Source organism: Rattus rattus, chromosome 3 (genome assembly GCF_011064425.1).
Source record: "Rattus rattus isolate New Zealand chromosome 3, Rrattus_CSIRO_v1, whole genome shotgun sequence".
NCBI classification, from domain to species: Eukaryota; Metazoa; Chordata; class Mammalia; order Rodentia; family Muridae; genus Rattus; species Rattus rattus.
Genome location: NC_046156.1, coordinates 152,841,275 through 152,856,860, shown reverse-complemented (window position 1 = coordinate 152,856,860; position 15,586 = coordinate 152,841,275). Strand labels below are relative to the sequence as shown.

At 48.8% G+C, this 15,586-nt stretch overlaps 1 protein-coding gene across 1 annotated transcript in view; it reads right to left on the bottom strand.

The window, feature by feature from the left end:
• The window catches only part of Trio (trio Rho guanine nucleotide exchange factor), a 290,571-nt gene that overhangs the window by 152,971 nt on the left and 122,014 nt on the right, over positions 1-15,586 (bottom strand). Inside the window, 3 exon segments of the mRNA XM_032898677.1 lie at positions 463-521; positions 524-692; positions 8,472-8,603. Coding sequence (XP_032754568.1) covers positions 463-521; positions 524-692; positions 8,472-8,603 — 360 coding nt within the window.

The following is a 15,586-nucleotide window of genomic DNA, read 5'->3' as shown; positions in this document are numbered from 1 at the left end:
TTTTAGGGCAAGAACGTGAGCTCATTATTGCTATAGCTGTCAGCTTCTGCACGCTCTCCCAGCTTTGGGTCTGAGTCCTTGTCAGCAACAGACACAGCAGGCGGAGGAGCACCAACGTGACAAAGGAGGTGCTGACTATGCAGAAATGGACAGCCAGAACGTCCACCTGACACATTATTAAGCCCTTACTACACACCATTGGTGGCACTACCTATCTTATAGGAACAAGCCACATTTAAAAAAAAAAATCAGCGCTGTTCACATAAGTCAATGAAAGTGAGAGGGAGCAGCTAGGGCAGCAAAGCTCACCCCAGGTGTCTGCAGAGAGCGAGTGGGAGAGCCATGCTGAGAGCACCAGGCCACAGTCAGAAGCCGGAGCCCCCACCCTCTCTGGGCATGGAGGAGAGGAGAGAGAGAGAGAGAGGGAGGGAGGGGAGGGAGGGGGGAGGGAGGGGCGCCCACCTGCTGAACGTCCTGCTGGAAGACACAGAGCTGCAGCCTCTGGTGGAGCCGAACCTTGGGTGCTGCCAGATGTTCTCGAGCTGGCGCTGGTGGTGCAGGACCTCGTGGATGACATCCAAGACATGGTGCACCGCCTTGGAGTAGTTGGCAGAGGCCGTGAGGGAATCAGAGCTGCCGGGGGTCAGGGGGCGCTGGAGCTTATCAAGGAGAGACTTCCCATCCTGGCTTACCTGTCCACAACACAGGGGAGAGAGGTTATTCGAGTTGCCCGGGCTGCCTGCAGACCCTGTGATCAGCTGCACGTACGCTACATGCAACCACATGCAACCGGGTAAATAAAATAGAATGTAAAACCATCCATCGATTATCCATGACATCATAGAACCAAGCATTATTAAACAGCAGGGCAAATAAACTCCCAACGGCATAAAGCAGGAGACACTCTTCTCTATCTGCCCATAGAACACAAATCAACAAGCTGACTCGCTTTGCTAGGGTCAACTGTGAATGAAGCTCACTGAAAGAATTTTCTCTTGAGTTACTATGAGCAAATACAGCAGGTCATCACGATTTTGATGCTGGATCTTAAACCTTGGACAGAACGAGTGACTAAGTAGGGGGGCAAAAAGCAAACTTTTTGACAGACCAAAGAACAACTTTATTTTACAAAACTAAAACAAACCTACAAACACCGCTCTGTTTGGTATATTAACTTTAAAGAAGGAATTCTGCTTGGGAAGCCACCACGCTGTTATACTTCCAGGAGCTAATTATCAAAGTGCAATTCAAAGAAATCGTTTAGACTATCCATAGAAGTAAGGGGAAAAGGAAAATAGCAATGCATGTTTTTCCCATTCAGGATTCTTCAGATTATGAATAATTATGCCACAGGCAGCAGGTAAAAAAAAGTCACCTGATGAGGCAACATACAGGAACGCGAATACAATATGGGGTATCTCAAAAAACCCTCTCAAGACCTTCCTGATCACCACCAAACCTAAAACCACTCAGAGTTCTGTTAAGGGAGCAGACAACAGCCTAGATTGCAAATGACCGGGAATCCAGAGGACCTTGGAACAGAGGCTCACCCAGAGCAGCACAGCGCTGCACCAGCGAGCTCTGGGCCAGCGCTAGTCTAATCCCCCAGGGTGCTGCTAAGCAACAATGTAACACCGTGGTCTTCCACACCTGTGCTGAGGCCTTTGTGGGAACAGAAGGGGTCTAAAAGGCATCTGATACATCCTTATAGCCAAAGTTAAATGACAGTGACCAGGTAAGAAAGAACTTTGTGAACCAGAGTGTCACCTGAAAGAAAATGTGCTAAGACCAGCCCAGAGAGATCTGCTGCCCTTGAAGCTGCTGTGTGCCCCTCTGCAGTGACTTGGGGAGGAGACTTGGGTTTCCTATGATAGACTGGGATGTGGGCACTAAGCTAAGGAGAGCACTGGCACATAGTGATGCCCTCTCCCCTGTCTTGTTCCCTTGCAGTACCACTGGTCTTTCAAGCAACACGATGAGGATGCTTACTGGGCAAAAGGCACAACCCCTGAGAGCCACTTGCCGCTCAGAACACATCTCCCTGTGTTCTGTTAAGTCTCAGTACGTACATCCCTGGTGGAACGCACCTCTAGTACCATCTTTATTGGCTGCATTCATTTGACAGGTCCGCATGTGTGTCAGTCTGAATGCCTTATCTCTTCTAGCCTAGATGCACACCCCAGGGTGTTTATAAACTGGAACATTCCTGTCATCAACAACCTTTCTGTTGTGCCCAACACACTATAATATACATTGCTTGTGAACATTTAAATTACATGTGGAAGATTAAGTTCCCAACACGATTTATTTCAGGGATGATTCAGTAGCACTGCTCCTACTATGCCCTAGGGTGCTTTATCCCCTGGGACTCAATGGTTGTCCCAAATTACTGACTTGTCACTGAACTTGCCCTGGAAAGAACTCCTAAACTCCAGCTTGCTGGTAGAATGTAGTGCGTGATCTGAATGCAGCAGGATTATCTGCGGCAAGAACCCTGAGGCTCCGCCCTCTCCCCTCTGAGAAGGACAGCACTGTGCTCCCTGAGCAAGTCCACCCAGGCAATTCCACACACCTTTACAAGAACAATTCTACTTCAGTTAGCTAGCAGGGATTTGGTACTTACAAAGTGTTATTTAAGTACATTAAACAGTATCACATCACATATATTTCAGTAACTTTTGAGCAAAACATCCATGCCTTTTAGAAACATAATAACACATGAAAAAAAATACACTCCAAGTTTTATATAGTGCATTTATACACAAAGATGGCAGCTGTGCCCTATAGAAGGATTTTAAATGGTGCACAACAATCAGAATAAAATTAATGACAGGAGGTGGTCACATGTTCAGCAGCAACACAAACAAACGAGACAAAAGCAAGATGTATTTTAAGCATTAAAACCAGTTCTGTCCAGCTCATGGTATTGGCGAGTGGTGTAGTCTGCATCTCCCTAACTACAGAAGCAAGTGGTGCTTACACTGTTTCTAGGTGCCAGGCACGCAAGGCACCAACCTGCCCCACAAGGCAAGACAGCTGCAAGCAGAAAGTCAGACTCCATTGTCAAAGAGCAGGGCTTCCCGCAACTGTTTAAAGATCACACTGGCTCAGTTCTCAGTCTGCTCGTTCTTTCCCTTGGAATATGGGGCCTGGGACTTGGTAGGCAATCAAATCACACTTCATAAGCATGCTTGAACTAAGATGTTCTAATACTTAAATGAGTTGGGGGAAATGCATATACTAACAAAAGCAAACCATAACTAAAGATAATTTAAACTTACTATATCAAAAGTGTGTTTGTTCTTAACATTTAGGGGGAAATTTGTACAAAATCTCCACTGGTACTCTTCCTGAGTAGCTCCTAATGACCACAACAGCACACTCTAGTATGTGAATCTTGGCGAGCTGTCTGAAAACATGGCCCACAGACCTCCTGGGGCTGGCCTAGCCTAGTTCCAGCACTTGGTTATCTGCATTTTTTGGTAAGGCAGATTCTGAGCTGAGAGCCCTGCAGGAAGATGCTTCACTTGCCCAAGGAAGGCATCCTGGGGCTTCACTGCTCAAGACTTTATGACCAACAAAGACCCAAAGAGAAGCAAATACTACCCTGAGAAGGGTCAGCGAGGCCGAAGGGATGATGTTGAGTTGTAAACGTTAGGATATGATGGTCTAAAGACATAAGAAAGGGGACAAAATATTCAAAACCATTCAGCCTGGCCTCAAACCCATCGCGCTGTGAGGTGAGAGCACTATTTGCATAGACTCAAGGCAACCAGCATGTTTTTAATCCTTTCAAAAGTCTGGCATGAGGTCAGGGTGTACCTGGGCATGACTTAACTGACCTCTTCAAGTCACTGTGACAAAAAACAAGGTAACACGGGTACAGGCCGACTAAGGCAGTCAGTGGGTGCTTGAGTGCTTGAGAAAAAGGCAAAAAAAGTTTCCACAGTAAGCTAGAAACTAAACAAAGTTTTATTCCTTAAAGGAAAAAATGTGTAGAGAAAATGAAGGAGAGAGTGAGGTAGAGAAAGAAGCACAGATAAGAGGCAGCCTCCTTACGGACCCAGCTACCCCTACAGGACCCTGTAGCTGCAGACCCAGGGCTCTTGAGAACAAGACAGAACTACTTCTCAGGTAATGGCTCCTAAGTCACATGCATGGTGGTCCCTCTGTTACTATAGAAACCCAAGAGTGAAGTCTGCCACCTCTTGAGGCAGAGTGCAAGAAGCTGCACTCTAAACCAAGTTTGGAAACACTGATTTGGAAGGGAGGGTAATTACTTCAAAACCAGACAAAACAAAACAAAACCCAAAGCAGCCCAGTCTTCTCCTATTCTGGCAGGAAGAAGAAAACTCCAGTGCTGAGGTAGTGAGGGATGGTAGCCCTTGGCTTCCTAAAGAGCAGGTAGCAGAAAAGTGGAAAGAGAGAAGTCACACCACACATCTGCGAGAAAGCGGGACACAGTGAACACATCAGTTGACAAAGGACAAGGGAACAGGTTTCCCACAGCTTCGGAAGGGACTTATGAGCACTGAGCAGGAAGGCTGCCAAGAGGAATTGGACTGAAGAACCAGCATCAGCATTTACGTTTGTAACACACAGGTACAGACAGACACAGGGACAATTTCATATGTACATGTATAAGTGTGCATGTGGAGGGGTCGGGGGTGAGTGGGTGGGTGGATAGATGGATGGACAAGGATATGAGTAGATGAACGAAGTATGGGTCTCTCTCTCTCTCTCTCTCTGTGTTGTGTGTGTGTGTGTGTGTGTGTGTGTGTGTGTGTGTGTGTGTGTGTGTGTGTGTGTGGGTGTGTGGGGGAGATAGAAACATGCACCTCCACATTACAGAGCATAGAAGCATTGATCCCTCATAAGCAAACAAGTTTTCTGGCCTTCCTTTCTAAACAGTATACAACAATGCAAGGGTGCACCTTACCCGTTGGGACAGCTGACCATGGGAGTAAGCAGGGAAGGTACAAGAGGACCCTTGAGCATCTTGCTATGCTAGAAAGTAATAGAATGTTCAAAGAACACTTGCTAAAGGTCACTGGCCAAATCTGGGCAAGGTAGGCATCAAAATAGAGTGCCAGGTACAATCCATGAAGTATAGGTGTTTACAGGAGAAAGGAAAGGTGGAAAACCAACACAGAACAATGGAAAGTGATGGCTGACTGACCGGGAAAACACGACAGAAGTCTTCTGTGGACAAGAACATGGGCACAGTGTGAGGAGGACAGATTGCTATGCTGTGCCACTGTCACCCCATCACAGGGTGACTATGTGGGCTCTCTGCTGTGACATCATGACAGGAACCTGCCGGGGGGTATACGATGAGTAGTTGGGGGTGGTTGGTTGCCCACCCTTGGGATAGAGTCGGGATATGAATGAAAGTTCTGTACCTTTTAAGACCATCTAAGATATTGAATGAGGGAAGTTAGCCAGGCATATTAACACAATATTAGACAGCATCTAAGGACCAGATAAGTCAAGCAGAAGACTATGGGTGGGTCTACGATAGGACGTCTGTACTGAGAGAGGGGCAGTGGACAGAGCGAGACTGTGGTGCACGCTCACAGGGAGGGCAAGCCTGGGCCTAGGAATGTGGGAGTGAGGGGCCATGCTACGGCATCTCTGTTGGAGGCTCTTCCTTCCCACCAAATTACTTTGAACCAGTTTACACTGGAATGAAACTATGCCATAGGTAAAGGTATTCTCTTAGTCAAGATGCCCATTTACTGGATGTGGGGAAATGGGATTCTGTATCTAACTGGCTACCCAGGGAAGCTGCAACAGTCGCGGAAAGTAACTCTGGTGCATCCTGTGCGTTTTCTCAGATGGTCTCTACCAGAGCAGAGCCCGCTGTGTGGAGAACCAAGGCTGCCCGATGCCTTCTTGGTAAGGACAGGGTGTGTGGTTGCCTGCTGCAGGCCCAGCATTGTCATCAGAGAGGAACGCTGGAGAAAGAATCACGTCAGAGTAGGTGACTGACGGCTTCATCGTTTATCAGGGTCCTTCACTTCCTTCATTGAAGATCAGAACTAGATGCTGCACAGAAATGACTTTTAGAAGTCATAATCCTCACGAGCCAATGTGATTTCACAATGAACAATTCGGGGGTTGGGGATTTAGCTCAGCGGTAGAGCACTTGCCTAGCAAGCGCAAGGCCTTGGGTTCGGTCCCCAGCTCCGAAAAAAAGAAAAAAAAAAAAGAGCAAAAAATGAACAATTCACTCAGTTTTCAGTTGGACTATACAAAGGACTGCCTCTCGTGTGTGCAGACCCGCAGTAGCCAGACAACTAACTAGTTATGCATGCACAACTAAAATACAGAACTTACTTTTTAATTCCATAGAAACAGAAGATGGTTCAAAAAAAAAAATAAAGAGGGCAAAAGGGCAGCTGTAGCAGAAAGGAGACCGGGCAACCCCCGAACCAAGAACAGCAGTGCTCTGCCGTGGGCAGCAGGCACCAGGAGACCTGGGCCCAAGGATACCACAGTGCCAGCTGTCAGCGAGGCATGACCAGACCGAAACTCAACTCTAATGGGGAAAATGGTTCAGACCAAGGACTAACTTAAACCCAGCAAGCATTTATCTCCTTGCCCAGTCACCGTGGGGAGCTTGAGGCCTTTCTCACTGGGGCATCTCAACAGCCATCCACACAAGACAGTACAGATGCTTTCTCTTGAGGAGAATGGAGAAAAGGCAGAAATAAGACCAGGAAATTTCTGCCCCACCCATACTTCTTGGAGTATCGCCATCACCGCAGCCAACCTATACTGGCTAAGTTTATGTCACCCTGGTGCAGCTAGAGGCATTTGAGTGGAAGGAACCCCACGTAAAAAAAATGCCTCCATAAACAGAACTGTGGGCAAGGCTGCAGGGCATTTTCTTAACTAGTGATTGATTGGAAAGGGCCCAACCCATTGTGGGTGGTGCTATTCCTGGGCTGGTGGTCCTGGGTTTGGTGAGAAAGCAGGCTGAGCAAGCCAGGGGGAGCAAGTGAGCAAACAGCTCCTCCCCTCCCCACCCCCCCTCACCCCCGCCTCTGCATCAGCTTCTGCCCTGCTGAGTTCCTGTTCTGATGCCCTTGCCCTTCAATGGTGAACAGTGAAACCCAAGTGTAAGACAATCCCTCTTCTCCTCCAGCTGCTTTTGGTCATGGTGTTTCACCACAGCGACAGTGACCCTGACGGAACTACCACCTGTCCATGCAGCCAAGCAAAGGAAACATGGGCGAGAAGGATATTCTGCAACAGTAACTCTCGACCTTCCCAGCACTCTATGCTTTAATTCAGGTCCTCGTGTCCAGATGACCCCAACCATAAAGTGACTGTTACTGCTGCCTCCTAACTTGTAATTTTGCTGCTGTTACGAATCTCAATGTAAATATCTGATTCTTCTGATGGTCTTAGGCTGCCCCTGTGAAAGAGTCATTTGATCCCCAGAGGGGTCCAGACCTGTTGTTTAGAACCACTGTTGTGTAACTTGTCTATGGCTGGGTCCTCACCTGGCCCTCAGTGACAGACAGCAGTAGCTGGCTCATGTAGCCACCCCAGTCCACCAGCCGGCCCGGCACAGGTCCTTTTGCCTCCATGCCTCACTGTTCAGAACCGTGAGCAGTGAATCTGCCCCAAACCTGGGCCTCAAAGCATGGCACCACAGTGAGCAGCAGAGAACGAGACAAGGGTGCACTACAGACAGAATGTTGCACCTCGAAGTTCACAAGAGGTGTTACACTTCACGTCTGCTCCTCCCCGTTCTCGCGTCCTCCACATTTGCTCCCTGGCTGTTATACTACTATTCGGATGCTCTGGAGTGTAGAGGTGGGCTTAGCAAGCAAAAGTCGGTCACCAGGTCTCAGAGGTTGTAGCCTGGCCCCGGTTCCAGCCTCGGTCCCCGTTCTTGTTTGACAATTGTGAGGCGCCCTGAGCTCATGAGCCGAGACACATCCTTTTCCCTAGGCTGTTTTTATTGCGTAGTGTGAGCATGCCTATAGACTAGTGACTGATACGCCCGTGTAGCTAACACAGCGAGCCCTGCACGCCTGGAAAAACAGTGAGTGTGAGGGTCAAGCCAGTTCTCTTCCTCTCTAACAAGTTCCACGGATGAAGATTAAATTGAATTTGACCAAACTGTAGAGCAATGCAGATTTTCCAAATATAGACAAGGAGGTTGGGATTTTGATTACTGGACAGGTGAAAGTGTCGAGCCATGCACAGACTGCTTTCTGGCCACCGTCAGACGGAGCGTCATGGGGGTGGGAACCTTCCTGTTACATGCTTCGGAGAGCTGGAGCATCCTCAGCCTCACCCCCTACTTAGCAGGAATCCCAGCGCTGGGCAGGTAAACGACATTTTAACAGGACACAGAGCTTCTCCTGAGCGGCCCAAAGCACCCAGTGTTGCCTCTTCAAAGCTCGGATTCAAAACTATCAATGCCTTGCACTCTAAGTCAAACACACTCTTACCTCAGAGTAAGCGAGGGTGATGTGCTCATAGATCCCCTGGTGATGATGAATGGCATCTTCCAGGTCCTGCAGCTCCGAGGGAAGGTCTACTTCACCACAGGCCTTACACCACGAGTCCACATTGCTCATGTACTTGGAGGTTAAAAAAAAAGAAAGGAAATATTATTTCTATGGATCGATAAGCCCTTATATTGAAAGGGGGACACTTTACATCAGGGTTTTGATAGGTGGTGTAGCTGAGGGAGAATGTAAGCGAACAGTAACATGGCTGGATAGCACTGCAAATGGCTGCTCTGATTTTCCACTGGGATGTGGTTCAGGGACCCAATCCCCAGAGGTCGGGTGGGGGATGGGAGGGTGGGCGCTGCTGGAGCGGGCATCTGCAGTTAACCGAACCCTTGGTGTATGCTGCTCATGGCCCCACAGCAACACTATCCTGCCTGTCTGGTCTGTCCTGGCTGGCTCTCCCAGCCCACACTGAAATCCTGTCTTCTACCTGCCTTGTTCCCCAGCAGCGGTGAGCATCAAGCCCACTCTTTGCCTTGCCCCAGGAGGGCTGAACAGCAGGGTGGGCTTCATGGGGGTCAGTCTGCAGCTTCCCTTTTCCTCTAACATGCTTACAGGAAAGACCAAGAATCTCAAACCACTCAGCTGAGGTTCGGAAGGGCCGGCAGCCGGCTCCCCGCTTTCAAGAGAAACTATGGGAGTAGGAGGAACAGGAGAGACAGCCTGGGATGCGCAGTTTGGGCTGCGGACTGCACTTCTCCCTGCTGCCACCCACATCTCCAGTCCCCATCAATAATGATAAATCACTGCGGGAGATGCTGTCAGAACCCTTCACAGTTGAGTGTCAAAAGTAAGCACAGAAGGCCCAATTAAAGGGCTAATTCAATTAGATGGCACACAGTAATGGCTTCCCCTCTCAAGCCGGTTCCTCACAGGTCTGTGCTCAGCAGGGAAGGCAGCAGAGGGTGGGGAGCTGAGAGAGAAAAGGCAGGCAGTCACCCACCACCATCAGAACCAGGGATTATCTCATCGCCACCTCAACGCTCTCTTCCTAATGCAGATCACTGTGGCCCCGCCCCCATGCACACAGACGCACACAGCTGCCCCTGCACAGCGTAAGTGTTTCCTGGGCGCCGTGCTCTCTAATGTCAATCAGGACGGGTGGGTGCTACTGAGCAGGCTTCACTGCCGCTTCCTTCCTTCTCCCTCCTTCCAATTAATAAGTCATTGTTGACCCTGTTCACGTGAGTGGGCCGCAGTCAGCCACCTTTCTAAATAAGCCATCAGCTCCTAGCCGACAGCCACTGCCAAGCTCCCCAAGCACAGGTTTACAGGGCATTCCTAAGAAGATCAAAGATGCTTCTTACGGGCCACACGTTAGACAGACACTAAGCCAGTTCACAGTTCAGCGGGAACAGTATCAGATCCAGCACAGATTCCTGACATAACAAAAGACTTAAGTTGTTTTTCAAGAAAAACTTCCAAGATCGATTCAAAGATGCTTTGAAATGGGCTTTTCAGGAACAGACGCGCAGAGGAAGTCAGCTTGACTTGAGCAATGACCTTCTCTGGGCACGAAGTCAAAACCCTCCTGGCAAGATTCCTTCAGGGAAGACACATGACACCCGCTGGTAAAGCGGAGCTATGACATCTACACCCTGCGCCAGGTAAAGGAACATGAAGGTGCCCATCCAATCAACAGCGTCTGCCCCAGCCTCTCTTCCACAGAAGGGTCCCAACCAATCAACAGCGTCTGCCCAGCCTCTCTTCCACAGAAGGCTACAGGGAGCCTACTGGATGACTACATGGCTTAAGAAAAAGTCCTTTCTTTGTGGACAAATGGATGCCATGTTTCAGTTTCTGTGTCCCCCACGGAGAGGCCACATAGAGAGTAGCAGGGTGCCTCAGAACACACAGGACAGGCCGGGATCCCCAGAACAGGAAGACAGAAAGCAGGACCAGGGACGGGGCGGGGGTTGCCAAGCAGCTACCCTAGCACAGGGAAAGGCAAAGAGAAACACTGAATAAAACTTGTTTTTAAGATGACCTTTTTTCCTCGAAATTTATTTTTTATGTGCACTGGTGTTTTGTCTGCAGATATATCTGCATAAGGATGCCAGACCCCCTGTAACCAGAGCTGCAGACAAGTAGAAGCTGCCATGTGGGTGCTGGAATTCAACTCTGGTCCCCTGGAAGAGAAGCCAATGATGTTCTTAGCTGCTAAGCTTCATGTCTTCAGCACTCTCTCTCATGTCCGTCTCTCTCTCTCTCTCTCTCTCTCTCTCTCTCTCTCTCTCTCTCTCTCTCTCTCTCTCTCTCGGTGTTGCTGAACAGAAGATGAAAAGGCATTAAAGTTTGATTCTTTACAAAACTGAGTCCCAGTGGTGAGGGAGAAGTAACGGACCCAGCCTCTGTCCGTGTCTAACGGTTACTTAGCACACGGATCTGCTCTACGCATGTACCTCAGGAGCTCGGGTCCTCTGGGCAATTTATTTCTAACCACCCCTCCCTGGGTGCCCCCCGCCACGCCCAGTGGTTGAGAGTGAGGTGAACGCACTCGAGCACCTCACTGTGCTTTCACTCCTCCATGGTCATGAATTCTATCAGACTTCGCTTTTCTCTTCTCCTCCACCCCGGAAAATCACAGGGCATGTGAGGGCTTCCACACATGTACCATGACTAGCTCTGACGTTCTAACACAGGAACCGGGAGAAGGCAGTTCAACAAGCTTGGTAGGAACCAAAATATGGCGTTGGCCCCTGAGTGCCACCAGCCTGCTTCTTAATACACAGCTAGGCTGTTTCTATAGATAGCTTTTACCCTAAATCCTTACCATTCTATGAGAATGTTGTTATCACCACAAATCAAGAATTAAGGCTAGGCTCTAAAGAAAAGCATTCATAAAGAAGGTTTATTTACAAAATAGTAAAGTTACAATGGGAATGTCCCACATTCTGTGTCTGCTTCCAAAGGAAATACTGAAGCAGTACTCTACTCTTTTCCATTATTTAAGTGAGAATCAGGCCTGAAGTCAACCAAATGTATAGGACATCACATATAAATCATTGCCCTTTGTGTTTATATGTTCCGTGTGTGGTGTGTCTGTGTGTGGTGTGTGTGTCTGTCTGTGTGTGATGTGAATGTGTGTGGTGGTGTGTGAATGTGTGTGGTAGTGTGTGAATGTGTGTGGTAGTGTGTGATGTGTGTGGTGGTGTGTGTGTCTGTGTGTGATATGTCTATGTGTGATGTGTCTGTGTGTCTCTGTGGTGTGTGAATGTGTGTGGTGTGTGTGTCTCTATGCGTGTAATGTATCTCTGTCTATAGGGTGTGTGTGTGTCTGTGTGTGATATGTGTGTGTATATGTGGTGTGTATGTGTGGTTTGTGTGTCTGTATGTGATGTGTGTGTGTGTGTGTGCGTGTGATGTGTCTCTGTGTGTGTGCCCACATGTGCATACACATGTGTGTTCAGGTGCTGGTCCTTGCTTTCCAAGGCTCCTGTTGTTCACAGTTGCGTTCTTCAGGCTGACAGGTTTGCAGGCTGGGGATCCCTACCTTTGGCTGTCTTCTTGCTGTAGGACTTTGGGATTACACATATGCACGATGCTCTCAGCTTTATATGAGTGCTGAGATCTGCGATTACAGATGTGCATGGATGCTCTCAGCTTTATATGAGTGCTGAGAGCCTGAACTCAGGTCCTCTTTCTTACATGTCAAGTGCTTTACCAACTGAGCCACCCCCCCAGCCTCATAAGCACATACATCATTTCAACAATAAATGTTTACCTTTTACATGTTAATAAAGTGTAGTCTTATATGAATATTGACATAAGGGCAGAGCCATGTGTTATTCTGATGAGAACTGACTCCGGCCCAGACCTCGATACAAGGCAGGCTGAAGACCATGGGCTAATGCTGCTCTACGAAGCCTCTGGACAGTTGTGTCTCTGGTCCCATTGATTCCATGAGCTGACTGACAGACAGACAGAATGAAGCAAAGACCTCTAGCCTCATTTCGTTTTGTTCAGAGCTGTGTAAATATCTAAGACTACACAACCACTGGTGTTAATTTGTTTACGTAAAAGCACAGAAGGTGATCAGTGTTTGCTCATGGCATAGACAGAGCAAGGCGATCAGTGTTCTAGCTCGCTCTGCATACTCTGACTCGGCAATGCAAACACTGAGTGGTCTAACCACGCAGTCGCTGGGCATGCGGGCAGGTGAACTACGGCCACGGAGAGTTAATTTCCCTTCAATGTTTATTTTTATTAGAATTTTATTACTTAATTTTATTTAACCTAAGTGGCTTCAATGACTGCATGCGGTGACAAACTAGCACCCAGGACAATGAGCTGTAGAATATTCTTAACACTGAAACTTAGAGATTTTGAAAAATAGTAAGAATCAAATCATTTTAATTCGCTGCTTAAAAGCTTAATTCCAAAAATGCTTGCTATGGAGTCTTGCTGACGCAAAGGGACTGCCCAGTGGACAAGCCCGTGACCAAGCTAAAGGAGGCAGGTCCCTAGCCTGGGTCTACTGTGAAGTCGCTAACACTGGAGGCTCACCTGCCTGTGCACAAACTCTCACTCCGGCTCCGCCATCAGTGGACACAGAAAGTGAGAGATGATGGGGACGTCTCTGGGAAACACGACGTCTGGAAACGTCATTCTCGCTGACTTACAATGTCAGTGGAAAACACCAACACAGAGCTCATGGAGTCAGAGGTGGCACGCTAAGGGGATCACCGAGACAGGTAACCCTTTCAGAGAAGCCTGCTTCAACCAGCAAGGCAGTTAAGGGGCTACAGATCTTACTCACTTTACATCCTGCCCACTGCTCCCTCCCGGTCATCACCGCCCACAGCCCTTCACCCAACCACCCAACCCCCTCCTCCTCTGAGTGTGTGCCTCCCTCTCCCTCCCCCCAACCCCCAGTATCCCTCAGCCTGGCACCTCAAGTCTAGGCACGTTCTTTCCCACAAGACAGCCCAGCTAGAAGAACACATCCCACATAAAGGCAACAACTTGGGACAGCCCCTGTTCCAGTTGTTCAGGAACCACATGAAGCCCAAGCTGCACATCTGCTACATATGTGCGGGGAGGCCTAGTCCAGCCCATGCATGTTCTTTGGTTGGTGGCTCAGTCTCTGGGAGCCCCAAGGGTCCAGGATAGTTACTCTGTTGGTCTTCCTGTGGAGTTCCTATCTCCTTCTGGGCCCTCACTCCTTCCTCCTATTCTTCCATAAGAGTCCCCAAGCTCCATCCACTGTTTGGCTGTGGTGTCTACATCTGTCTGAGTCAGCTGCTGGGTGGAGCCTCTCAGAGGACAGCCATGCTAGGCTCCTGTGTGCAAGCATAACAGAGCATCATTAATCGTGTCAGGGATTGGTGCTTGCCCATGGGTTGGGTCTCAAGTTGGGCGAGTTATTGGTTAGCCATTCCGTCATTCTCTGCTCCATCCCCTGTGCCTGCACTTCTACATTCTGGGTCAAAAGTTTTGTGGTTGGTGTCCCTCTGGCTCCACTGGGGTTCCTCCATGCCTATGAGGAAGAGAGTAAGGAAGCCCTTGCAAAGTGACCCCACTGCTCCTGCTGCACCAGGTGGGTGTCTGGGCACAGGATTCGTGCCTCACCCGGGTCTAGAGCACATACAGTGCTCATTTTCACCAGCCCTCTCCTAAGCTCAGCTGTGCTTCCTTTCCCTAACTATTTTATGTGGAACGCTGTGGAGCTCTTACAGAATCCCACAAATTTCTGATCAGTAATACTGTTCTAGTTTATTTTCCTTCAAATTTCTAAATTACACTCATCCATTTTACCCAAACACCTCAGGCTCTTTCAACTTTGCTGCGTGCTTGAAATTTTTAGTGGTGAACCATGGGTGAGGAGCTGCCCTTGTGACGTGCATATTTCTAGATTATCCTTAAGCAGGTCAGAGCAGCGCCTGACCTCCTGGGCGTCTTCCCGGTTCTGAATCCCTCCAGACAGACTACAGACTGTTTGCCATTCCTGAGAGCCAGTTTGCTCTGCTTCCCGTGTTCCTATTCTCTCCACGTCCCTTCTGCCCGTCCCCGCCCCCAGCAATTCACCATCTCATGACTTAGTAGCCTGCTAACAGCTACAGAGTGTGACTATTAAAGACAGCACAGGTAAGGGACACACAGTTGCCTTTACCGATGATGTCAGAAGCTCAAGTGTATCTGCTGTGCTCCCTAAGGAGCAGAGGTAGACACAGGGTCACGGAGAGCATGCCAGTTCGTGCGGAAGAGGAGTCCTGTGACTTTAAATGACGTTCGAGGTGTGGGTTTTGTTTACCTTTGACTGAGAGCTACCAGCAAGACCTGAAGGCCTCTCGCACAGCTTTTACACGATGCCTTTAAGACACTTTCCTGTTTGGATCCCACTTCTTTCCTTGCTTCACACTGTAAAGGTTTCTAGGCTGAGATCACTGCTAATTACTGTCTTGTGTAACACAGACTGCCTCGCTGAGACCCTGGGCACGCTGGGGCATCGGCTTGGTTTTATTGACCGTTTCTGTCATCAGCAGAGACTGGTTTGAGAAATACTTTCCCCTCTCAGAACCATCATGCCATGATGCCAAGCCTTAGAAAAGTACTGCTCTTCCTTCAAGAGAGAGAGAGAGCTATGCCAGTAAATGAAGCTACCATCCACCTCTGCTGCCTTCCTAGGCACGTGTGCATGAGCCGAGGTGGGAGGCATGTTGTGGGATCGACATGCCCTGTCTTTTTTTTTTTTTTTTTTTTTCAGGGCTGGGGATCGAACCCAGGACCTTGCGCTTCCTAGGCAAGCGCTCTACCACTGAGCCAAATCCCCAACCCCGACATGCCCTGTCTTAAATGAGACTCTTTCAACTTTAGCCCATGAAGACAATGTGGGGGGAGGATCTACATCCCTTAGTAATGGTGTCAAGCCATCCCGACACAGCCCTGGCTGGTATAGCCTTCCTATGCATGTAGAAGACCAAAGGCTGGATCTACCCTTTCCCGTGAGCACACCATCCTTACCTAAGAAAGAGTGGGAAGAGTGCTGGTGTGCAGGGGCCTCCTGGAAATACCCTTTCTCCAATCAAGAAAGGCAAAAAAGTCCTACC